Raw genomic sequence first — 25676 nt, 5'->3', positions numbered from 1 at the left:
CGAAACGGGAAATAGTTTCGAACGTCAACAGATGAAGGATCGTTGTCGCCTGACAGTTTGGGGGTTGTCCAAGTTGTCAAAGATCAGGAGCCAACTCCGATTCTCTGGATGGGAAAACCATCGACGAAGTTTTTGGATTGCGGCTTCCTCGTCTGTTCGTGTTGTCATCATGCTTGCCTGGTCCGGCAGAATAATGTCCACCATGTTGAGAAGGTCTGCTCGCAGTGAGGGCTCATCTTGAGCATTTAGCCAGAAAACGGATGAGTATCGGCTCTGGTAGGTGATAGCGTACTCGATACAAAGCTGGGTCTTGCCCATGCCACCCATAGCAGTGACTGCAACGACGGACTGTCTTCGTGATTCGGTTCGGGCTGGAGCATATTGCTTAGTTGGTCTAACTCCACCTCACGCCCGACGAAGTAGCCCTCGGCGAGGTGAGGCGCTCCACCCAGATTCAATCCATGTTGGAAATTGGTGGCTTGTGGTACATTGGATAGCGTGGTGGTCGACAATTCTCGAATCAGCTGTGCCGCACACTCTTGATTTTGAGTCGTCTAGAAGAAAACCAACAGACTAACGTTTTCTAGCAGTTGCGTGGTGACGCTCTGGAATCGTTTGCAAGAAGTCTCTTTTCGAGCGATGAAGAGAACGCCGGAGGTACTGTCTTGGACAAAATTCCATCGATCTCTTGGATCAACTCTCTGCATCAATCAACAAGTGCCTGCAGCGCCTTTTCTTCACTGTGAGTGAGTTCGTTTCCTTCGATACGGCCGGATAATCTCTGCAGTGCTGCAATTGCAAGCGGCAACTGTATTGAGATGTTCCGGAACGTTTCGGGAACATCCCTTGTGTTGATCGCAACATCATTGACACGATCTACGAGCTTCGCACTGAAGTCCACAAGCTGAAGAATGCTGGCAAGGAGGCCAAGGGCGGCAATTGCCTCTGCCATGGCTTATTAAGTTATGTACTTTGCGGCGTCGCACGGGCACGTCACTCGGTAAACTTCAGAGGATCATTATCGTGTGCGATGCTCCTTTTGATACATCTGACTCTTCGCAGGAGCAGTTCAATTTCGCCATGCAGAATAATTGCTGAAGAACTCAAGCAGGAGAGGTCACAAGTGGAACAATGCCAGCACACCCTGAAACAACGCCTGAAAATGTGACTTTAAATTCATTGGCCGACAAACCAAGCTTCTCCTCCATGCGTCTTAATATTATCTCGCGAGAGGAGTGCTTACAAGGAAACTCCCCCCTATTCTACCACTCAGGGGTGCTTAACATCATGTCGCAGGCGTTGAGTCTTCCATCACATGTGAAGAAGCACAACTCCCAGCTCTTTGTTGGCTAGTGAATTGGACCGCAATGGAGGAAGGAATTGACGCTTTTTGGACCGCGAAGGACGCAATATAATACATTCTACAATTTGGAAATCCTTTCGAACTCGTCCAGAGTATACTGCAACACCTTGGCCCCGGCGCCTTCGCCTTGAAGCTTCTTCAAGGCCGCATTTGCAGGGACCACGCTCGAGTCTCCTTGCACAAGATAGACTCCGCTTCCTTGGTGGCCATTACTTCCCTCTTGTATCAACGTACCTTCACCACTCACTCCCGGTCCCAACTTTCGGAAACGCCCGTTTGTCGCTGCAAACAGGACCCTCTCACCAGCCTCGCGCGGGGTGTATGCTATCAGCCAATAGAAAGGCTTTAGTAGAATGTTCCATAGGAATGTTAGAGGTAGCGGTCCACCGACGGCCTTGAGGCCCGTTGAGACGGGGCCAGGGAAAATATGAATGAAGACGATCTTTTCATTCTCCTTTTGCTTCGACAATTCCTCGAACGTCAACGTCGTCATGCTGACGGCCGCACCTGCAGCGGCCCCTATGCTATAATTCCCCGTCTTGGTCATGCCGAGATCTTCGAGATCCAACGGCCCTTCTTTTCCAGATGCTAACACGGAAACTACCCTTGGACTGGGAGCCTTGCGCAACAGAGGTAGTAGGGTGATCACAAAGCGCAAGCGCGCATGATATCGAATCGACGTTATCCTGTCAAGCCCTTCGGGGCTGAAGTCTGGCTTAGAGCTAAAACTGAGGTAGCCTTGCGACGTGATGAGCAAATCGAGATGGTGGGCCTGTGCCGCAATTTGGTCAGCGGCATTCTGGGCGTCCTTGACAAGCGTCAAGTCGTTAGCGAGAATGGGGATCAGCTTTGCATTCGGATTGAGTTTCTGAGCAGAGGCTATCTGACTGTTGAGACGAGACTCTCCGCGCCCGACAAAGTAGACGGTGGGTGTAGCGGTGTATCGCAATAAAGCTAGAAGCGCTTCGTGCCCGATGCCAGCGGTGCCGCCAATAAATGCTACAACTGGGCCGCCGCCGCTCGCAGCTAGCGATTCATTGTTTGACTTGATATCTGAGTAGGACACCATCGCTACCACTTCCTCTGTATATATAAAAATAGAAAATTGGCGTACTGCTTGGACGGTTTGTTGGTTGTTTCTGTGTTGATGTGTCGGTATTCTGTTGACAGAGTTGTTTAGAGTAGGGGTGAAAGGCGACGCTGTCTGGTGAGTTTGGATGTATGGGAAGCAGAGTCTGCACTTCAGAGTGGCAGAGCCTCAACATGTAAATATCTTCTTACCTTTCAGGTTCCAGATTTCAAATCAAGCAAGAAACTTTGACCCGACTCTTATGTTTCCAAACTCCGAGAAGGGAGCTACCATTCGGTAATAGAACGTTCGAAGCAGTGAGTTAGATCGTGAAGACAAGATGAGCAAAGGCATGCCCATTCCCCAGCGCTTTCAAGATCGCACGACGGTTGCATCATGCATGTCTAGCCTCCGGCAGCGCAGGACTTGGACGAGCGTTTGTGGAGAGATGTTTGTCCGCGATTCGTCTTGCTGAGGTAATGACACCAATGCCCAACGCCCATTACATCCAGCCTGGTGCCTCGTGCCCGGCTCGGTTTCTCGAGACACCGAGCCAATAGATCGGAGCCCGCTTGCTTAGTTATAGTGCACTCTACGAAAGTCGATCGCGCAAATATGAGTAAATTTATGACTACGGGGAAGTCGCAGCCTGTCGAATGCAAGCGAGGGGATGAACCTAACCACATTTAAGGGAATCGGTGTATATACAGCACACAAGAGCGGGCACCTTTTTGGTCTAAATTACTATGTATCTATATCCCGCTCTTCCCCTTATGACAAGACCAAAGTTGTCCTCTGGATCAGAAATGGGCGCATATGCATTTCTACTCAATGACTCAAAAGAGTTGCAAGAACAATCAAAAATTAGTATTTGTCTTCCGCCCTAGTTTCCTCGTCTTGTTTAAAAGCGCAATCCTCTGCCCCTCTTACTTGCTTTGCTCAGAGCGGATGGTGAAAATGTCCAAAATGGGTCCAGACCCATGGATACCCCGGTGACGCGATATGATGTACAAATTGCGTATCATACATTAAATTTTTTTTATTTAACAAAAAGGCCGCGATATGCTGCAATCAGCAATGCGCTGGTGAACGATCGATCGTTCTATGACAGTAGTTGGAGATTTGGTGGGTGGAAGGAAAAAGCGAGAACACTCGCTCTGATCCTGAGAATTCTAACTGCGGAGAATGCTTGACGATGTTGTGAAAAAGGGATCGAGAAACAAGAACGATATGATAACTTTGAACCGGAGAAGGTGACATCACCCGACGACTGCGTCCTTCTCAGCCACCTTTTCAGATTCCAAGTCACGGGTGACGAGCGGTGATTCAGGTCTGGTGGCGTCCGCGGAAGCGCCCGATTCGAGGTTCTTCTCTTGAAGTTGAGGTTGATTTGTGGCAACCGGGGAGATGATACTGGCGTCCCTGCTGCCAGTGGGGCTTGCAGTCTCCTTCTTAGCATCACCCTTGTTTCTTGGGACTCGACCCAGCCAGTAGAAGAAAACAGCACCGAAGATATTGAAGATAATATATGCCCAGATGATGCCCCAATTACGCCATTTGTATTGAGGATGTGAATTGACGGCGGCAAGGAACGTGTCCGTCTCGCTGATCTGGCAGAACGAGCACTCCTCGGTCGCATCTGGATTGAGAAGATAGCCACCCGTGGCATTGATGTAAGCCGACATATACTGTGCGCAGTTCTGTCCGGCTTCCGAAGGGTCGAAATGGAGATATTCGTTTGCGGCACATACGGCGCGGGTGCCCGAGACTGCAGTGGAAAGCATCCCGTCGATCAAGTAGGTGAATGGGCTCACTCTGTACATGAATATCCAGAATCCTGGGAAGGCGTCTGGTCCGACCAAGACACCGCAGAATACTAAACAGAGCATAAATGCCAAATTGGCAATGTTGCCTCCAGTCTCGGCAGTGTCAACCGCTGCGACTGCCATGTGCGCGAAAGTGCAACTAAAGAGCAAGAACGACAAGATATAGAGGAACATCAAGGCTCCGCGCTCGTGGACGCTGTCGGTTGGTTCGGCGTTGTGGTATAGCCCGATCGGATAGTACCAGGTAAAGAAGAGGAGCACGGCGCACAGAGCTGACCAAGGGAGTTCAACCACAATATTGCTCATCATGAAGGCTTTCCATGAATAAGCTTTCGAGGGGCGTTCGCGAACCTCATACAAGGAGCGCTGGGTGACAAAGAGAGGCATGATCTGTTGCACTAGTTGGCCGAAGATTGTCATCAACATGAAAATTCCAAACATCTGGTTCTGAAGACCCTGCTGTGTATTAGGGGCGTTGAAGAATGAGAAACCAACGAAGAGGCCCTATGATATATCTGTTAGTACCGAAACAGGGAGGAGGCCCCGCGCTGTGTCAACTTACAGAGAATATGACCAGAGAAAGCTTGCTGTAGATATAGGAGGGTGTGCGCCAGTATTGTTCGAAAACTCGCTTCTGGGTCTCGAGCAGTTGCTGCCAAAAGGGTGCGGCGAATTCTCGGTAGCTTGACTTGTCTGCACTATTGGATGTCGCTCGCTCGAGTTTGCATCGCTCACGCTTCATAAGTGAGAGCTCAGCATGTACTTCTTTATATTCGGGCGAGCTTCGCCATGTATCGACCCAGTCAATATCTGTGTGGGATCCAGGTGCGGCACCGATGACTTCCAACATCCATTCGGCAGGATTTGCTTCAGGAGGACAAGGGTGACCGCCATTTCGCTCAAAATAGCTTGTCAGGACATGGGAAGATTCGCCGACAGGTCCAAAGTAGACCGTCTTACCGCCGCTGGCAAGGAAAAGGAGACGGTCAAAGCGCTGGAAGAGCATTGCCGATGGTTGATGGATGGTACATAAGATAGCCTGGCCATTGTTCTTGAGTTTCTCGAGAAGGTCGAGGATAGACCAAGAAGTCTGCGAGTCGAGACCGGAAGTGGGTTCATCCAAGAAAAGTAAGAGTTGAGGCTTGGCTGCTAATTCGACACCGATAGTAAGACGCTTCCTTTGTTCTACGTTGAGCCCTTCACCAGGGACGCCGACGACAGCATCGGCGTACTCGGTCATATCGAGGAGCTTAATCACCTCGCTGACATACGAAAGCTTCTCCTTGCGTGGGACATGGGCCGGTTGGCGCAACAAGGCGCTAAAGTTCAGGGCTTCTCGAACAGTCGAAGTCTCCAAGTGTAAGTCCTGTTGCTGTACATAACCGGTCTTACGTTGGAATGACTCGTCTCTCTGTTGTCCATCAACCAACATCTCGCCTGAGATGACACCCATGGTAACACGAGTCGCCAAAACGTCCAGCAGGGTTGTTTTGCCAGCGCCAGAAACACCCATAAGACCAGTCAAGGTGCCAGGTTTGACCCAACCATCTACGTGGTCTAGCAATCTTCTCTCACCGCCTTTGACTTTGATATCATAGCAAACGTTCTTCCATTGGAAGATGGCCGTCTGTTTCTGGATGATGCTCGAGATAGGTTGCAGATCTTGATTATTTGTAGCTCGAAGGGCACGTCCTGTAGCACCGGCTTCAGCGTCTTGTGGAAGATCTTTCAGAACGGCAGGCTTGTGTCCACGACGGAATACCAATACTTCACCCTTTGATTTCTTCGCGGAGACAAGTTCGGCAGACACCAGGTAGGCGACCATAAGGCCAATTCCAAACACGATCAACAGACCAAAGTTTCTCCATTTGTGTGAAGCATAGTACTGGTAGGTGGTGTTGATATAATCATCGCCATTCACGAAAGATTGGCCTGGTCGAGAACCCGGCGTGTTGCACACATGTGCTAAACCTGAAACGCCGTCATAGCCGGGACCGCGTGGGACATATTGGGCACAGTCGTAGTCCTGACCGGAAAACTCGTTGACCATCAAAGCCTCAAACCCGTAAGCGACTGGATCTAGGTAATTTATCCATCGTGCCCATCCCAGCATGTAATTGACGGGGATGGCAAAGCCAGTATAGATGACGATTGCAAGAATCAAAATAGCCGCTGGTGCTAAAGCCTGGCTCAGACTCCTTGAAACTGACGCGATGGTTCGAAATAACATACTCATGACCAGAGTCAAGAAAAATGAGATGAGCAAGAAAAAGAAGAACGCTCCTGGCTCTCTCCTCAAGTTGGTCATGAAATAAAGCGTGAGATTGAAGACAATGGTATTCAGGATTTTATAAGGGAGATCAGTTAACATCGAGGCGAACGCTTCCGCCGAGGGGTGGTAGAGAGCGTATCGCTGGTGCTTCTCCACGATTGGTCGCTGAGCATAGAGGGTGAGAATTTCCAGTGCACTACCAAAGGCGTTCATGAGAATGGCAAAGAAAAGTAGAGCACCGCGGGCGTAAAAAGAGTTTGTTGTCTTGTCGAGATTGTAGAAGATGGAGGAGATAACCAAAGCCATAATAGTGTTGAAGAAGAGTTGGACAAAGGTCAGGGTTGGATCCGCGGCCAGTCTGCGGAAACCACGCCAAAGGCAGAGCCTTACTTGCTGCGCGTAAGAAAGTGTGTAGGGTGATGCAACCCGCTGCCTTTTCGCTTGCTGTAGGCGTCTCGATTCTTTGAACCTCGAAAGCCCTTCTCCGCCGAGCGGGTGCTCCTGGTCGAATTTCTCAATATCTTGCAAGAGCTGTGCACGCTCAGGGCTCTCCTTCCAGGCCCGAGCAAAGTCGTCTGGCGTACGTGGGACCTTGTTCTCAAAACCTGCGCGTACAATACGTTCCTCTGGACTTGTCATGGAAGTCAAGAAGTCAGCAGTTGTTTGGCGGTCCGGGCAATGGAAACCCAAATTCACGAAAAACGCTTTGGCGTCTTCTCTCTTTCCAAAATATATTTGTCGTCCTTCGTACAGGACGATGGCTTTGTCAAAAATGTCATAAGCACTCTGAGGAGCTTGATAAATGGCCACTGCGGCGGTCGCATTAAGGACATCGGTCGAGATTCGTAAACTTCTAACAAACTCCAGTGCATTGGCGCTGTCCAAGCCACGCGTACTGTTGTCCCAACACTGTAAAGGCGATTGATTCAACATTGCTTCCGCAATACTAACACGTTTTCGCTCGCCACCGCTGACACCTCGGATGAAATCGTTGCCAACTCTGGTATTGAAAGTGTGTCGAATGCCCAGGGTTGCCATGATGACATCTCTCATATGAGCAGCATAGGTATCCTTGGATACTCCACCAGGAAGAAATCTGGGGGCTCTCGCACGGGCAGCGAAGTAGAGAGTTTCAGCAACTGTCATTTGAGGGAAGTGGACATCCAGTTCTGCTGTATAAATTGCTTCACCGCGGAAGTGCTTATGCATATCTGCGTAGCTGACGCCCTGGTAATTGATGTAGGAATCCTTTTCAATATTAAAGCCGTGGGTCTCACCGGCAATTGTCTTGAGGAACGTTGAACATCCTGAGCCAGGTGGTCCGAGAACAACGAGCATCTCTCCTGGTAGAACGAGCCCATCAAAGTTTCGTAGGATGTCAATCCTTCGTTGGCCAGTACCCATCAGTCTTCGTGCTAAGCCGACAACTTCAAAGAGGACATTGCCTACGGATTTTTGGTAGTCGGTTGCTGCACCGAAGCCAAAGGCACTCAGGTTTCGAAAGGCAAATCCAGCAGTTCTCGCGAGGAAACGGTCATCCTCGGACTGTAGCTTGAACATAGATTTGACCCATGCGTGAGGTCGAAAGTTGTCAGAATTGGGATCTAGCGCGGAGTCTGCTTCTGCTTCGAAGGGATTGCCATCGACAGAGAAATTGGACGACCGGGAAAACTGCCTGGCTAGATATTTGATACGTTCGGTTGCTTCCCCGTCAGAGCTGCTGCCAGAATCAGGCTTGTTGGAGGGTGACGAGGTAGCGTGAGCACCAATTGGATGTTTATCCGATGCTGCCGCCATCTCCTTGTCATCTATCGAGTGTTTTGGTTTCGACTGGGAATGAGATCTGGTTCGAAATGGGACATGGAACTCTTCAACCTCGCTGGGACGTCTCTGGTGGCCCGGGAGTCCAACCCCTCCTGTTTGTACACTTCGATCGTAGTTGGAGGTAAAATTCCCCACGAGAGACATATCTGCTCGTGGCGGAGCGCGAGATAGAAAATACAATTGGATATGTATCAACAGAGGAAAGTCCGGCTAGAAGGAATGGCGTGGGAAGATATAAGTTTAGAAGCGCAGATCAGCGACGCCACCGAGACAAGGGTTTAAGAAGAGTGGCCGTAAGTCTCAGGCTCATTCTGCAACCTCGTGAACGGTATGACGGACGAAAGAAGCACGAAAAAGCTTGTGAACAGGAAGAAAAGAAACACGAGCACAATGTATACAGCGCGGAGCCTTTTTTCAAACTTGGAGCCTAAGCTGGAATACTTTAATTCGGGAGGAAAGCAACGAAGGGGAGTGGTTAGTGGTTGCAATGTTGACGAGCCCTGGTCTGGCAGACCAAAAGGCCCCGTCTACCCTCCGACATAGTTATGCCTCTGGTGGGGGCAAGGCAATCGCTCCGAACTAGAAGCGCCTCGCACAGACACGAGCATTATTCCGGATGCTGGCATGGAGGAGGAGAGGGATGGATACAAGGGACGAGCACGAATTCGGCTCGGAAGCAGGTGTCACATGCACAAAGATCGTTTATGCATCGGGTTCGGAGCTGAAGGACAGGGTGCATCGGCATTGACCCGTCGCCTGTTGGCTCGCTTGGCCGCTCTGTGCGGTGCTGGAAGCCTGGAACAACTTGTGCGCTTTCTACCGAGTGCTCTTGATAAATTGCACCCAATCTAAGCCCAGGCTGCCTGCGGGTTCAATGCCGGAGCCGTCGACGGAATCCTCAGGGATCGACTGCTTGCTTGTACATAGTTCCCAGGCACCCACAGGTAGGCACTGAAATTCTTACGCAAGCCATACCCCGTGGTGGCCCTTGACCATGATTTATGCAAGACACGACTCACATGTGATTTGCGGTACGTGGGACTGGGTCGAGGTATCTCGTTGATGGCATGTGCAATGGAAATACTACCCCCTATTTCTTTGTGGACGCCAACAGGGATGTCCATCAGGGTGGCTTCGGGGCGTCAGAAGCGATGGAGCCAGTATCCAGGATCTCAGCCCGATGGGTACCCAAGGCCCTTGCGGACACCAAACCCAACTGGGGACTTGTCCAAGGTATCGCGTTTTAGCGCTGATAAAACGAGGATGTAGAAACGAAGAGTATCGTATTCGTGTTCTGGGAGAATTATCGCGCTTGACGAGGTTGCCATCCCCGCAGCCTTGCGACCCGGGCCGCAGCCCAGCTGCACAGTGTCCTTTGAAATTCCCTTCCGGTCACTCTTCACGATAATGCCACGGATTCTCTCAGTAGAGTCGCAAGCCATTTCCTCATTCTTAGAACATGATGGAAATATGACTCACCCTCATTCTCGATTTAGCATCAAAGAGGAGGGGCGACAAGATAAGCACGACAGCACGCAGTAGCATTCAATGATGGGATACTCCGCAAGTGCTCGACACAGAATCCCGGACTACTACTCCACGTGTACGGTACGGAGTACTACTGTACTATTGTACATAACTGTACATACTGTACCACCAGGGACCCGGCAGGTGGGAAGAATTGACGAGATCTGCTCGGCACACACAAGATCCGTGCTTGGTTCTTGGTTGGTTGCGTCAAGATAGGGAAACTCGAAGAACAACCGCCGGCCGGACTTTTCGGACCCGTCCTTGCGCACAAACGCACGTGACTGGAATCGCTAGTCCTATTTCATACTAGTGGATCCAGCGAAAGTTATGCACACCATCCACCAGCCGTTCCTTCTAGGCAGAGCTTGTGCTTCTCTCTATACGGTCCGGTTCGGTTGTCGTAAACCATCCCACGAAGAGGATCAATTGCAGGATCAATTGCAGGATCAATGGGGTGTAATCTGCCCTTCAATTCGTCAGCATCTCTTGGCAGCCAACAGACGGTCTGATCCGGCCATCTCTCCCGAGTCCTGACTCCTGGCCCCTGCTCGATTTTTTCTGCAGTTTTGTCGTTGTAACGCCCTCGCCATTTCTTCGGAAGGTGGCCTCACACGTGGCAAATCTTCGCCTGTTTTCAAAGAGAGAGATGTCTCAAAAGTATATCCCATCGTCATGCATGAGCGCCACTCCGAAAAGAGATTTTCTGCATTGGCTTTTCTTGGAGCACCACCAACCCTTGCCGCATCATGTATGTCAGAGGCGTGGGGAACGCTTGACTCCTGAGACTCTCGTTATCATGACATAATCCCGGGTATTGGCTACATACTGTAGGTGTTGCGCTAGTGGCTGAGTCGCCTGTTGGTATCCGCAATTGTGCTCAGGCAGTGCAGTTCAGGAGTCCACGACTCAGCATTCCCAAAAGACAACAACGTTCACGGCCCAGCGGGCTTCGCTGTCGATCATCAGCAACGGATTCACGACTCATCCTACGATGACACCCGCACTAGCACCCTTGGGTTGTGGTCCCGCTATCTGATGTTATCTCAAGAAAGATTTCCAAAGCGGCTAGATTATCCGGCTTATAAGTGAAGCGAACAAACGTCGTCAAATCAATTTCCAGATTCCAAGTCCATGCACAAATCCATATCTATCTACTGGTACGCTCCTCGACGACAGCTTTCCCGGTGCAAATGGATCCATGTACAGGACGCCTCACAAAAGCGACCGAGTCTATTAGGCGCACACAAGGTGCGCCGCAAAACCCACCCCCGCCTGCACATGAATGGAACCTTCCAAAAATCAGATCGATGTTGGCTTCATGGTTTACTACTACTAGGTCTAACTAAGTACTGACTTGCGATCCTGCTGAATCGCTTCAGATCTAGGTTTTGCACCGCCAGTCTCAACTTTCCCACCTATTACGTTTTATCCAGCAAAGTTTGGCGCGATCCAAGTATTAGCATGGCACCGCCAAGCCGAGAAATAAAGCCAGTGGAACATTTTATGCTATCTTCCTACGCGTGTACTCGTAGGTACTATGTAACCAGAACAACGACAATGCCTCGCTGTTTGATTTTGACTCGACCATGATCATCCACCTCCTCCAGATCTGGCAAAACATCCTCCCGGCTCATGATTTTCCGTATGGCACGGTCTATCCACAGTTACACAACTCCCATCCCATCCCATTCGCATCCACTCCTTCTAAGCCATGCCTCCACCAGTCTCCCTCATTTGCGCACCCGGACTACATTACCGGTACCTTGTCATTTACTAATATCATACAGAACACATGTACAAACCCGCCTGTGCTCCATAACAGTCATTGATAAGTAAGGCTGCATGCGCGTCCCAATGTCTATGCATCAAGTTTGACCCACCTGTACAGCAACATGGTCCTGTTCCGTGATTTCACGCTGTATCCCCTGATGAGGAAGTAGTAGTCGTTGGGACGAGTGTCCCAAGAATGCTGTCCGGAGAAGGTATCAAGGAGAACACCGTAAGTCTTAACCGGACTGAAAGGGAGGAGCTCTCGGGAGAGTGGAAGGGCAAGTAAGTCCAATTGCCAAGTAGTCCGTTAAGCTGAGGGTCAACTGGAGGTGGTAAGCAAGCGGCTCAACTCACGCCTAACTAGATACTCAGTTATTGTTGGATGGGGTTGCACTTCTTTCTAGATCCGACGATCGAGCGGAATTCATCTTCACGTCTGTGTCCATGCTGACTTGTGAGATCCCAAAGTTTGAGCAATCTTTAAGACTTCGCAGGTCCTGATGAAAATCCTCGAACAGCCTTTCCAGTGCCTGTCTTGGCTCAGCCCTGTCCTGCCACCAAATCCTGAAGTCGTCCAATCTTGTCGCCGCTTCGACGCCTTGCCGTTTCGCTTGGAAGTCTAAGAGTGTGCAAACGGTACATGTAGTGCCAATGTAGTTTGACGCGGGGGATCAACCTGACATTGTTGTAGTGTCTGTACTCTCGATGAAGCATCTTGCAAGGAGGGCCGAAAGAAGCCTTGCGATTTCCGAAGACAAGAGTAATATGCCGATGCGAGAAACGGAAAGTCGGGTGTGTTTTAAGCTATATTCTCGATTGAAAAACGCTAGGGAAACGCTATGGAAAAAAGTGAAACTTCGCCGTCTGAGGAGTGCGACTAAAATCTAGAGAAACGCCCGATTCCATGTACACACGTGCTGTGCTGTCCCATGCAAAATGATTCCCACCATATATCCGTCCGTCCTCGGTGAGTGGACAAGAGGAGAAAGGAAGTCCCCCTGAGGTGCATGTTGTATCTTTTCATGTTGCAAGACCAACGGGCGATCCTCAATGTCCCTTGTGTGAAGCCACTCCCTTGCTTTATCCTTCTCTTCCCTTCTTCGCTTGAGTGTGCCATTGCGACCGATGCCCTCACCATGTATCCTCTTCCGCCAAGCTCAAGTATCGGAGAGTGATGCTATCCCGAATCTCCTTGCCGTCCTCGTGTAACCTGTTGTCTAATTTCCACGGTGCATTTTTTGATTGTTGTTACAGGTGTGATTCTTGTGATTCTATTTGGCGATCCACCCCGTACTGCACAATCTAGACGGGGTTGCTGTTGTCCTCCGGAGAGGGAGATCTCTTATATCCGCTGTGTTGCCTGCGGCCAAGGACTGGTTGAACCTCAATGCTGTCCCTGGAATACTTAGTCGGCCGGATGAGGGTAGGGAACCAGTACAACAGAATAGCGACCACCGCAACCATCGGGATGGAGTCGAAGACATAGAGAGGCCACTCGTGCTGAAGGAGATATCCATCACGGCCTCCGGAGGTCTCGGCGACACGGAAGAAATTTCGGATCATAATGATACCACTGACAACATAGAGAATGGTAAGCATCGTCTCCCACTTGATAGCGGGACGGTGAGATGCCTCAGTGCGTTGTTTGAGAATACGGGTGTGGAAGAGGTAAGCCACGTAGACGAATAAGCCAAAGAGAGTGATCTGTAGGCCGAGGCCGGTAAGGATGATGTACCTCCCCAGGTTGGTCCTTGAGCCACCGCCAGACATGATGGCTCCACCAGTTAGCTGGACGAAAAAGCAAACGATATCGCCAGTGACAAAGACCTTGGTCAAAATTGAAGGCTTGATTGGAGACAGGTGAGCTCCCTGGACGGCCAGAATGGTCCGCCCGAGGACCATGTAGATGGTTGCAGCGAAGACCGAGGGCGCCACGAGAAGGAGGATCTTTTGTGTAATCTCGGTGTTTTCGTTGCATGGATTATTGTGGCCCATTATCCGTACGCCATAGCCAGCAATTTCCACTATTGAGGAGAAGTTAGCCAGCGAACGAGACGCTTCCGAATCCATGAATGAAGGGCACCTACTGCTTGTTCCTAGGATGAAAGCCGACATGAACCATTGCCTTGACATGGTCATCCGCCAGGCATGGCCGGCTGTCAACCCACCAAACAAGATGATGAATATCACCGAACCAGCGACTGAAGGGAGAAATTCATACTGGCTCGGCACGTCACCGGGGCAGACGATCTCAGCACCCATAGTGATATCGACGTTGATGCTAATGCCGGCAAGGCGAAAGGTTTCTTTGGTGGCTCGCTGGTAATCAGGGTCGATAGGTTGAGCAGAGAGAAGAGGCAAGACTGGTAGAGCTAGAGTAATATGGTGAAAGACTCTTGCCGGGAGGATTTGTAGGATGAGCAATCGAGTCAGATTGTGACTGAGCCAGGACCTTAAGTACATGACTTCAGTTATCAAAGGCACCATGCCAACCGGGCGGTCTCCCGCTCCCGTTCATCATCACTTTTTGCGAGCTGTCATGGTAACATGACGGACAGGTGGCAGTGCACTGCTCAAACACATGCAACACATGCAGAGCAGCTAATAAGGAGTCTGCCTTTGATTGATTGATGACTGGAAAGGGGGCACCGAATACCTCTCAAACAATACTATGGATGGAATGCCCTTCAGGGACTGGCTGGTTATGACGAGGCTGATTGTGGACGAGAGGGTGAGCTCGCAAAAATCCTACCTAAAACGGTCTAGGCCCAATGCTGGGCTTTCGTGCTGTGCTGGTCGTGAAAGTCACGATACATGGCGGGTAGCAATGTTCATCATGGCTCCAGTTGGTGCATGTACTTGAGCGGCTCTCCGACGGGGCTAGGCTTGGATGGATGGCGACACTTGTCGCTGTTTGTTGGTATTCATATACTACTATTTTCCATATAGCTGGGTTATTTTTGCCGCCCTCTGGCCAGATAGCCGCTCTGAACTGGTTGGCGGATGTGTTTCGGAATATTGACTCCGCATACTGTCTTCAGGGCCGAAGGCTCACCACTTCTTAGGGAGACCTAAGTATGTAAGCGAGTCCTCTTCAACTCTCAAAGTTAGATAGTCCCGGGTGGCGGAGTGCCAGAAGGCTTCGAAGTCCTGGTGGATAAAAGGGGCTAGGTTGAAAACAGCTGATTTCCCAAGACTGGCTCTACATTGGCGACCTCCCCAGGCAGCACCATTTCCAATGCTGGCCACTGACGAGCGACGGACCCTCAGGCAGCACTTGAAACTAGAAACGAGACACTATCTCGTAATAATTAGCCGACGTCACGGCCGATGATATCAGTGTACTAATATGCATGTAGCATACACAAACACCATCCTTTCACAACCCGGCTATTGGCAATTTTGCTTGGAGCGGAAATGGTCAACCTAGGGCGCTCAAAAGGGTGTCACACCTGCAAACGGCGACGAGTCAAGTGTGATGAAGGCAGGCCAACCTGCAAGAGGTGCGCGAGAGTCGACGTCGAATGCGAAGGATACGAGCCAAGGAAGACAGTCAAGATAAAATTTAAGCACCACAGCCTGAAAAAGACCCGGCACTCACAGCCAGACTGTAAGCTGCAGTCGAAGGTCTCTCTTCTGGATCGGTGCCATGACCATGTCATGGGTGTTTTGGGAGGTCTTTCGGCGAATGAAGAGAGCCTCGCGCTTGGTTTTTTCCTGAGCAGCTTCGTGACTTCCGGGCAAGAATTCAATTCGACACGAGGCTTGCTTGAGAATATCATGCCGACTCTTTCCACCGCGCACGTCGAGTCGCCAGTCTTTCTCGCGTTCTCGGCCGTGGCGACGAGGATGTACAGTAGGTGGCAACGTGGAAGCATCGAGCCGAGCAGCCTGGCCAAAGTGCGTCTGATACAGGCTCTGGAACGACTGCAAGCGGCGCTTCAGGACCCCGTTGAAAGCAAGACGCACGCAACCCTTGTGGCGACTCTACTGCTGCAGTTCCAAGACAATGTCGCCTCGGTGGGACGCCTGCACAAGGTTCCGCGCACTCATCAGAACGGCGCGCTTGCACTCGCCAGGCACCAGGGCCAAGCAGGGTTTGACACCGCCAACGCGAAATACTTAGCATTCCGCCTCATCAACATGGAAGTGTCGTCAGCCATACGGGAAGGTCGACCAGTGCCTGCAGACCTGTACAGTTGGTGTGGCTCGAACGACATGCCTCGAACGCAAAGCTCGGATCTCGATACGATTGGAATCAACGTGGCCGAGATGCAGCGCATTTTCGCTCAGACGTGGCGCCACCACTCTCGATGTACGATCAGCTCTTGCCCGCACTTGGGAATCCTTGCCGGAGTCTGCACGCAAGCCATGGCAGCCGAACAAGACCTCAACTCATGGGCATCGGGTGTCCCACCATCATGGTCACCTTTCAAACTCGATCTCGGACGTCTTCGACCCCAAAAGGCAAGCCCACCGATCCAAACATACTCGGGAGCTTGTGATATATACCCAACGATCCAAATCTCATCTCTCTGGAATTCGTGGCGGATTTACCGCCTGATAATCCAGACCATCCTGCTGGCGTGTGTGGAGGCTCTCGAACTGGCGAGGGCACCCGAGTCACTGCCGTTTACCGCCCAAAGCATCGAGAGCAGCAGGATCCGGGTCGACATTCGGAATACCGTCGATTCCATCTGCGCAAGCGTCCCCTTCCACGTCGGCAACCGGGTAAGCAGGTGCTCCCTGGACGACTTCACAGACACATCGCTCCATCTCCCGGCATACCATTTCCTTCTGGACCAACGAAAGCGCACTGGCTGTGACGGCCTGCCCGATCACATGAAAACCACACGCATCATGCCACGCGACGAACACACACGCCATGCCATTGCGCAGGGCCCATGGCACATCATCAACACGCTGAGCAGGATCCTCAGCCTGTGTCTCGGCCCAGCCGGTGCGTCGCTGGCGTTTGCCATGAGGGAGCGACAGCTGGGGTGGGTCCAAGCCCAGATTCTCCGCTGCCTCACCATCCTCGGTCTCGATCGGGACAGCTTCGATCCTGAAGACCTCCTGACCGCCGACCATTGTCGCCTGCTGTCGAACAACCTCAGCGCAACTCTGGGCTCTCGGTGAAAAACAAGCTGACGGATTTAGAGTAGGCCTGCTGTATTAAGGTAGCGACCGGGCGTAGAAAGGAAGATTGTAGAACTGGCCTTGCAAAGCGGCGGCTGTACTAAATGTTGGATATTGTGTCGGGATACCATCAGTAGAGATAGAACCATCTTCCTCCTGCATGTCGCCTTAGTATCTACCTAGTCTTATCTCACGGGCGAACTGAAGAACATGAGTAACCCATAGACAGATTGGCGCTGACCCATCAAGCTGGCAGAATGGAATGCTAACTAGACCCACTAACTAGATCCATAGTTAAGCAGAATGCGATTGGTATTGGTTTTAGAATGGCCCGGAATATCATCGTCAGCTCTCAGATGGATAGACAAGACATCCTCTAGTGCGTATTCTCGATCTGGCCTACAATTCCTCTGGCCTACAACTAGATCTCCGCTTAGGATATCACCATGGGAAACACCTGAACGTGGCGTTTGCGCTACATAACCCAACGCCATGCTTCGCTGCAATGATTAACAAATCGATCGATATAGGAAGCCCAATAGCCGTTTAATTCCGCTTGAAAATCCGCCCAAGCTTCCCTGCGGCAGTAAACAACTGCCCCATTCCAAAGCTCCACTTCCTGACCCGAACAGTGTAGATGAAGAAGTACACCAGCAGCCAATTGGAGCAGACGAAGATGAGAAAGATTCCGAAGTCACGCCACTTCTCGCTACCACGGACGTTCAGTGTCGAGAGGTATTCGTCGCCGGTGGCGTAGGGGCAGTAGGCACACGTGCCGTTCGCGGTGGTCTCGATGTAGCCCATGGTGGTCCTGACAAAATCGCCCGCGTACGAGTTGCAGGTCTCGCCTGGGGGAGCGTTGAAGAGCGTAGCTTCACCTTCAGCACATTGAATTGGGAGCCCGCGAACCGTCGCGGCTAGGACACCGTTGATCCACCACGTGCTGGGGTTGATCCAGTACATCCAGTAGCGCCAGAAGACCGGCAGCTGGGCGTAGGGTCTGACGATGCCGTTGAAGATGGACACGGTGACGAAGAAAAATGGGAGCACGTTGCTGATCACGTTGAAGCTGGGCGCGAATGCGCAAATCCACTGGCCCCAGCTCGACATGAAGAAGTAGAACAGCATCGTCATCAGGAACATGTATCCTGCCGTGCTGCTGTCGCGCGGCATGTTGGTGGGGTAGTACCATAGTAGGAAGTAGACGACGGAGGAGATAATTGCCATAGGGATTTCGGCGACGACCTGTGCAGTGCAGAAGGCAAACCAGCCGTAGATGCGGCTCGGGTATTCTCGGGCCTCCCACAGTGCGCGGTTCTGGTAGAACTTTGGGACTACGCCATTGACGATGGTGGGTGGGATGAGAAGGATGAGGAAAGGCGTGAAAAGGCGGGACTGCAGCGATGCGACGCTATTGTCGAGGTTGTAGAACGTGAACCCGTTGAAGATGCCGACGATCACGCTCACGAACAGCTTGGCGTAGAGATAGGATGGGTCCCGCCAGTATTGACGAAATGTGCGTTTTGTGACTTCCATTGTTTGAATGGCGATGGGTGCCGCGAAGGCGTGTTGCGCACTCGCCGCCTTGGATGGCTCCTTGGATCGCGACTCTTTAAGACGTTGAATCTCCTTGAGCATCTCGGTGTTTTGTTCCGATTCCAGCCATTCCTTATTCCAGTTGACTCGCTTCCCGTTGATCTTGGATCCACCCTTGGCAGCGGTCTCGAGAATGAATTCGGCGACGTTTTTGTTAGGTGGGCATTGCGTTCCTCGTTTGGCGAAGTAGTCAATGATGGCCGAGCCATTGTCGCCAACAGGACCGAAGTAAAACGGATTGCCGCCAGGGTTGAGAGCAAGCACCATATCGAACTGTTGGATGAGCATAGAAGAAGGCTGATGAATTGTACAGATGATGGCTTGCCCCGACTTGGAGAGTTTCTTCAAGAACCGCACAATCGAGAATGCTGACTGAGAATCAAGGCCGCTGGTTGGTTCATCGAGAAAAAGTAGCAGCTCGGGTTTCGCTGCCAATTCCACACCAATGGTCAGTCTCTTTCTCTGCTCGACACCCAATGAACCGACGATAGCATCCTGGATGTCCTGTAACTCTAGGAGCTCAATGATTTTGTTGACATAGTCCAATTTCTCCTGCTTTGGGACGTCCCGGTCTTGTCTGAGGATGGCAGAGAACTCCAACGCTTCGCGAATGGTGGCGGTTTCGTCGTGGAGATCCATTTGTTCACAGAACCCAGTGCCACGCTGAAACTCCACACCGAGCGGCTTCCCGTCCACCAGCATATCTCCGGAGACGGTACCAAGGGTTTGCCGTTGCGAAAGTGTATTGAGTAAGGTTGTCTTGCCCGCACCACTGGCACCCATAAGGGCGATCATGACTCCTGGTTTGACGTATCCGTTCACTCCATTAAGTAATTTCCTCTTACCGCCTTGGTAGGGGACTTCATATTGGACGTTCTCCCAGGTAAAGACACTTTTGCCATTGGCGATATCGGTAACCACCATGTCCTTCCCACTTTGTATGGTATCCGACGATCCAACGGACAAGGGTTCTGCCGGAGTTGTTGCCTTCTCCTCGTCTGCAGGCTTCTGCTCCTCAGTCACCATCTTCTTGGCCTTGCGCGTCCTTTTGAAGACCAATGCACCACCTCCGCCAGCAGCAAATGAGAAGACCTCAGAAGCAAAGGCAGTGACGAGGATATACAGTGCAGTAAAAGCGATGAGGACACCGAGATTGCGCCAGAGATGCGAACGGGAGTAGCCAAAAGATGTCTCGAAATATGCGTCGCCACCTACCGTATTGCTTCCTAAAGTTGAGCCAGGCAGCGAACATCCTTGGTAAGCGGGGTCGACGCCTGGTCCTTGGGGAATCAAATTTGAGGGTGAACATTCCATGGTACGGCCAGAAAACTCGTTCGTTAAAACAGCTTCATATGCAAAGGAGACGGGATTGACTGTGGAAGACTTGTCAGAAGACGGCCAAGAAGGAATGCGAAAGTGAACCAAAAGCAAAGCAAGGACTTACCGTAGTAAAGCCAGCCGAACCATATCACATCACTAGTAAGAGTTCGTTTGGGAATAGTATAACCGACAAACACGACCAAAAGGTTGAGAGCAATTCCACTGAAGCGCACCGCATCGTCGATCGTCGGACTCAGTGACGCAAACATCCGATAGAGAGCAGTGATGGATAGAGTACTGACGAAAACGAAGAGGAGGTTGATGAAGAACTTCCCGGCCTGTGCATCCAGCTGTGCCATGAAATATAGGATGACGGTGAAGACGATCGCCTGGACCGCCAGTACTGGGATGTCAAGCAGGACTCGAGCAATGACGACCGCACTGGGGCGGTAAAAGGCATAGTCGCGATGCCTGGCTACCACCACTCGACCACCAACGGCTCTCATCAGTTCCGTCATCTGGAGCCAGCCGAGGAAAAGGATCGAGAAGAAAAGAGCACCACCACGAGGGAAAGCACCATCGGTGGCAAGACTTTCACCATAGAACAGCGAACCAACGATGAGACCGTTGGCAACGATGATGAATGCTTTCGTGTATAGACTGGTCTTGTCGCCCCAGAATAACCAGAATTCTCGTAGGGTACACGCCAGGACCTGGCGCCAGAAAGACACGGTGTAGCTAGACCGAGTGGAGATGAGCTTACTGTTACTCTTCTGCTCTTCCACGGCCTTCTGGAATCTTCGCGTCTTCTGACAATCACTAGTCTCCAGGTCCACCTCATAGTTTTCGACATCAACCAGTGAATTCTTGTATATGTCCGATTTTCGGAAAACGGCTTCGAGTTCGGCAGCGGTTTTGGGCGTGGAGGCTTCCTTTCCTGGTTGAAATTGTCTTTCGTTGGGATCCCCAACGGAGGTCAGAAAGTCCGCTGTGGTCTGTCTATCAGGAGCCTTGAATCCGAGATCGATGAAATATTGCCGAGCAAGCTGGGCTGGGCCTTGGTAAATCATGCGGCCTTCCTCGATCACCAAAACCTTGTCCATCAACTCGTAGATGCCCTCGCCAGCTTGATAGAGCGTCACGATTGTGGTCCTGTTGGAGATATCGGTCATGACGCGCAGAGATTTCGCATAGTCAAGTGCGGTCGACGCGTCAAGGCCTCGAGTCGAATTGTCCCAGCAGACCACCGTTGATTTTGTCGCCAAAGTCTCAGCAATGCCAACACGTTTCCTCTCACCCCCGGAAACACCTCTGACGTATTCATTACCGACGAGAGTACCCTTCGTGTGAGAAATACCGAAAATCTTCAACAGGGCGTCGATGAGCACGGGAATAGAGTTGGCGTCGTGCTTCCGCGTCTTATTCATCAACGCGAACCTCAAAGTCTGCCAGACAGTCAAGGTCGGGAGGTGCTGATCATCCTCGGGATTATAATTGACCTCGCCCCTGTATCGTTTTCGCTGCTCTTCAGCGGATATTCCCCCGTACTCGACCTCGCCCTCGACCGCTGCAAAGGTATCGCGCTGGTTGGCGAGCACTTTGAGGAACGTCGAGCACCCCGCGCCAGGACGGCCCAGAACCAACATCATCTCTCCGTCGCGCACCGCGCCGGTGAAGTCATGGATGAGATCTCTTGTAGGTGGTGCCTTCCCAAACTTGAGCGACGGTATAAATCTGCACGCTAGATGGTACAAGTCAGGACCAAAGGTCCCCATGATGGCCTCAGGCAAGGTCCTGGTGAATGTTGCTTGCGCACCCACTCCCTTCACGGTCAGGTTTTTATATGTGACACCGACTTTCTTCGTCGAGTCGCCGGCTTCTGTACGCTTCTCAAAACGGCCTTCCCTGAGAAAATCGCCGAGATCGAGATCGTCTTCACTGCTGAACTCGCCATGGTCGTCTTCGTCCAGAGTCGACACAGTCGCCACGCTCTCTGCTCTCTCGGAGCGAGTCCTCCTCCTTGCAACTGAGGTGCGTGTGCGAGCCCTCGATGCCAGGCTAGGCCGTTTATCCGAGTCGCGGGTCCGGGTTCTTTGCAGGCTCAGTTTGGTCAATTCTCGCCTCATCTCATCAAAGTCTGCCATGGCACCCTCCCGACTGAGTGGGCCACCCACGTCTCGTTCACCCCATGTTCCGTCCTGTCGGAGGCTGTTACCTCTTTCTGGCGTCAGCCCTTCAGCAGGACTAGTCTCAATAGAGTCATCGACAGACGGTTGGACATTGTGTAAATTCGACGACGGCACTTTGGATTTTTTTAGTCTTGCATTATGCAACGGGGGCAAGGCGAAACTCACGATCTGGGCCATACCGCCGTCCAAACATCTCTCGAGAATGCTGACTAAACATGTTGATGGTTCTGTTAGGGCCTCTGCTGCTGGAAAGTCAAGGTCCAGTAGGAGAACAAGTCTCGAGGGCTCTTCGCTCAGTGTATCTCCTCGTTTTGTGTCGCCAGCTGCAGGGAGGGGCTTTGACCGAGTGAAACGAGACTTTGATGAATAGACCTAGGCGCGTCGAGCGGCGCAGGAACTCTTGAAAACGTAAAATAAGAAATCTAGCAGTTGTACAATCGATCGAAAGATACCAAGGGAGGGAGAGGGAGTGAGTAGCGACGAGGTTCAATCAGAACCGGTTACCGCCAAATAGAAAGAAAAAACGATGCATGGGTCGGAGTGACGGAGATGTCGATCGTCCGCTAGCAAGTCGGTGTATTTCTAAGCCTGGCTTGGAAGGACTACTAGAAGTAGTGGTAAAAGACGAGTTTGGTGGATCTGGCCCAGGGGTTAGTGTGCTTGCATCAGGGCGTCAGTATGCTTCAAAAGATCACGTCAGTGGATAATGGTATTTCCTTTGCAAAGTCCCAACACGTTCAGACAATCCAATACGTCAGCGGATGAGAAGAGCCGGAGTTCAGTGGATCCAAGCTTGAGGTTCCTGAGGAGTGAGATCGGTGGAACTATCATTTGTCCATTCGCAAAGTCCGAGCAGTTCAAAGCTATGGGGCTTCCTCCGGCGGCCGCCAAGCTTGTTGGGACAAAGTGCTTGCGGACGGCTGTCAACAAGAATTTAGTTAATGCCGTGTTTTCCGTCGGTGGAAGAGCAATAGAATTTTCGTTATCGCCGGAAGTAGATGAGATGCGATGAGATAATTTGATACCAAGAAGCCAGGGGCATGACGCCGCGGCTCCGGCTGGATTTCCATTTGGGTGCCATTCTGCGGCTATCTAACCGCAGCCGGCGCGCCGACCACGCGTATTGCCTGCATCGGTTACTAATATAAAAAGGTACAAGAGCGGATGCCCACCCTTGCAGTTACTCATAAACACATTATTATTACTACTTTTGGGCTTGTACACGTCTGATGCCCTGTTCTATGTGATGCGGTGGATATCTGACACCGCTCTATGTGAACCTCTCATTCATCCGTCCATGCTGGTCCGAGTTTATCATCAAGTGCTCCTCCCTCTGGCTGAACTACATCGCTGAGCACGTATTCGAGTGGCCCTGCAGTCATGCTTATGTGGTCGTCCCTAATAACATCCCGCTTGGAAATGCTCACAACCAAAAAACCACTCCAGCGCCGACTGCAACAAGCGCAGTAGCCATACCTACAATTCCGTAGGCGTGTACTGACAAGGGGTTCGAGACGGTCCTACCAGCTGCTGCCTCAGAGCTGGCTGAATCAGCACCACTGGTGGAAGTCCCTGACGGGGTTTCTGTCGAGCTGTAAGTACTACTGATCTGCACAGTGTGGTTGCCCACGGAGATGCTGCCTTTGGGCACATTCGCAGGCATACCTGGTGCCACGCCAGCCACTCCAATCGTGGGCAATGGCGCGTCGGGAACCACCATCCATCCTCCCGCAGTTGAGCTTGGACAAGGAGGTGCAGTTGTTTTGAATGTGGCAGCATAGTCGGCGGATTTCACACCAGCTGGGTTTATTGTCGCCCAAACCTGTTGAAGATTATTGAAATCTGGCTGTACTGGTGTGGGAATACCCTGTCGCGTGAATCTGTGCAATGTCAGCTTTGTCGAACCTGAATTCTGAGAATGTTTGCATGAATAGTACCCCTGGATAATAGAAGAGCCTTCTTGAATGCTAGCATCTACTTGCGGCCCGTAGGACACGAGTCCGTAGTTGTTCAGCTCCTGTATCCATTCATAGATTATAGCCCCTGACCAAGTATGTGACATGTTCGGTCCAAATATGGCGTTTTGATCATTGAAAGTACGAGGAGGCACAGTGTTGCATCCATCCTCCGAAAAGAAGATGGGGACTGGGTAGTTGTCGGCATCGGCCTGCAACGCAATGTAGCCTGAGGTTTCAAACGTTGGGGACGCTCCACACCATTCGTAACTGTTCAGAGCGTAGAAATCAAGACGTTCAACGGGGTCGCTCCGGCAAACCAGATAGTTCTGGAGCATAGGTCGAAGGGCACCTGTGTCTGTGGCTGAGTATCCGATGGGAATCTTGCGATAGCCCTTGGCGATGATGTAGGCTTTCAAATCCACGGCGGCAGAGAGCAGAAATGGGGCAGCTGGGGAATCCTCCACTGGAAATTTTCAGTCGACGAAGCTGTAATGTGATGAGAAAGCAACCTACCGACATTGAGAACTTCATTTCCCACAAGAAACCCAGCAGTGTTTTCAAATTGCTGGAAATTATCGACGACCGCACGATAGGAGTCGGACTTGTTGTGTGTCCAGGAAGACTCAGAGCCCTGTCTAGATCAGCACTGCCCGGTCTCGATTTGGGAGGGTCCTTACGAGGCGAATGTATGTCTGGAAGCTGTCACAGTCGACAAAGAGATATATTCCTGCTTCTGCAAAGGCGCTCATGCAACCACTGTGGTCGGCGGTAGCATCGACATGGTACACGCGGATGGCATTTGCACCAAGCTCCTTCATGAGAGCGGCATCGAGCCGACATTGAGTGGTGTTCTTGAGAGGATCATCTTCGATCAATTGGTAGGCAACACCTGCAACCCGTGGAGTTAGCAAGGGTTGTCCAGCACATGAACAGCTGGAAATATACCTTTGACGAAGAACTGATTACCATCACTTGTGAAGAACTTGGAACCAACTACTGACAGAGGCAAGATGGCATGGACAGTGGTGTAGAGGGTCGCGAGGATGAGGAAAACGAGGGTGATTCTCGGCGCCATTGTGTTGAAATGGTTGTGGTAGAAAGGACTGGCCCGTGTTCTCCAGCAACCGTGAAAGGGATTGAAGATATGTGAAGACCGGTAGGACGCTTGGCTACTGGAATGCGGTCTCTTGATGTGAAGGCCGCTCGAGAGAGTACTTAGCACAAAATGCTAATTGGTGAGGGAAGAATATGGGCAATAGAAGACAATTTGTGATCGCATGCCACCCAAGAGGACTAGTAGTCTCACGAAAGGGACTCTCTTTGCGCAACCAGTTGAAGTCCAATGATGACAATGTCTAGGAGGCAGTGGGCACAAAGTCACTTGAAGTCTCTTCGATCTTCCCACACTGGCAGTTTCGGTTCGTGGTTCTGAAGAGGAAAAATGCGCCCGCAGTAGAACAGGCAGGAACGAGAGGAAGGCGCAAAGCTGGCCTTGGTCTGGTCTGGTCACGTCAAATCAAGCAAGAACGAACGACGTCATCGGCGCTGGGTAGCCAAAAGAGGAAAGCACGCGACACGCAACGAGCAACGGGCAGGAGGAAGGCGCGAAGCTGTTGAGAAATCCTCAACAATGATGAGTGCAGGTGAAGCCCAGAAAGCAGCGGCAACACCAGTGGCGCTCTCAACGGAAGGTCGCCGACATGCCATGCGGATTCACACCTTCCCGTCCTGTTTGGCAGGGTCTGCGAGGTCTGCGAGGTCTGCGAGGTCTGCGAGGTCTGCGCCCTAACGTTAGAGAAAGCTATCAAGCGCGTCGGTCC

At 51.5% G+C, this 25676-nt stretch overlaps 8 protein-coding genes across 8 annotated transcripts; 1 reads left to right on the top strand and 7 right to left on the bottom strand.

Moving 5' to 3' along the window:
- Nucleotides 1-24: 24 nt before the first annotated feature.
- A1O9_01992 (uncharacterized protein) lies at nt 25-327 on the bottom strand (the record flags this gene model as incomplete). The annotated part of the gene is made up of 1 exon (XM_013407567.1): nt 25-327. One exon carries the CDS (start codon nt 325-327, stop codon nt 25-27), a length of 303 nt encoding a protein of 100 aa, XP_013263021.1.
- A 379-nt stretch (nt 328-706) lies between these two features.
- On the bottom strand, nt 707-952 carry A1O9_01991 (uncharacterized protein; the record flags this gene model as incomplete). Its single annotated transcript, XM_013407566.1, has 1 exon — nt 707-952. One exon carries the CDS (start codon nt 950-952, stop codon nt 707-709), a length of 246 nt encoding a protein of 81 aa, XP_013263020.1.
- A 469-nt stretch (nt 953-1421) lies between these two features.
- Nucleotides 1422-2432, bottom strand: A1O9_01990 (uncharacterized protein; the record flags this gene model as incomplete). The annotated part of the gene is made up of 1 exon (XM_013407565.1): nt 1422-2432. One exon carries the CDS (start codon nt 2430-2432, stop codon nt 1422-1424), a length of 1011 nt encoding a protein of 336 aa, XP_013263019.1.
- Nucleotides 2433-3691: 1259 nt separating this feature from the next.
- A1O9_01989 (ATPase) lies at nt 3692-8498 on the bottom strand (the record flags this gene model as incomplete). Its single annotated transcript, XM_013407564.1, has 2 exons — nt 3692-4762; nt 4821-8498. 2 exons carry the CDS (start codon nt 8496-8498, stop codon nt 3692-3694), a joined length of 4749 nt encoding a protein of 1582 aa, XP_013263018.1.
- Nucleotides 8499-12956: 4458 nt separating this feature from the next.
- Nucleotides 12957-13916, bottom strand: A1O9_01988 (uncharacterized protein; the record flags this gene model as incomplete). Its single annotated transcript, XM_013407563.1, has 2 exons — nt 12957-13678; nt 13742-13916. The coding sequence occupies 2 exons, from the start codon at nt 13914-13916 to the stop codon at nt 12957-12959; spliced, it is 897 nt and encodes a 298-aa protein (XP_013263017.1).
- A 1398-nt stretch (nt 13917-15314) lies between these two features.
- On the top strand, nt 15315-16793 carry A1O9_01987 (uncharacterized protein; the record flags this gene model as incomplete). The annotated part of the gene is made up of 1 exon (XM_013407562.1): nt 15315-16793. The coding sequence occupies one exon, from the start codon at nt 15315-15317 to the stop codon at nt 16791-16793; it is 1479 nt and encodes a 492-aa protein (XP_013263016.1).
- A 546-nt stretch (nt 16794-17339) lies between these two features.
- On the bottom strand, nt 17340-22075 carry A1O9_01986 (ATPase; the record flags this gene model as incomplete). The annotated part of the gene is made up of 2 exons (XM_013407561.1): nt 17340-19762; nt 19834-22075. 2 exons carry the CDS (start codon nt 22073-22075, stop codon nt 17340-17342), a joined length of 4665 nt encoding a protein of 1554 aa, XP_013263015.1.
- A 1246-nt stretch (nt 22076-23321) lies between these two features.
- On the bottom strand, nt 23322-24931 carry A1O9_01985 (uncharacterized protein; the record flags this gene model as incomplete). The annotated part of the gene is made up of 6 exons (XM_013407560.1): nt 23322-23507; nt 23574-23778; nt 23836-24319; nt 24370-24487; nt 24534-24745; nt 24802-24931. 6 exons carry the CDS (start codon nt 24929-24931, stop codon nt 23322-23324), a joined length of 1335 nt encoding a protein of 444 aa, XP_013263014.1.
- Nucleotides 24932-25676: the final 745 nt, after the last annotated feature.

This window comes from Exophiala aquamarina (genome assembly GCF_000709125.1).
Source record: "Exophiala aquamarina CBS 119918 chromosome Unknown aczIA-supercont1.2, whole genome shotgun sequence".
NCBI classification, from domain to species: Eukaryota; Fungi; Ascomycota; class Eurotiomycetes; order Chaetothyriales; family Herpotrichiellaceae; genus Exophiala; species Exophiala aquamarina.
Note: the sequence above shows the minus strand (reverse complement) of the source record. Positions and strands in the feature narration are given on the sequence as shown.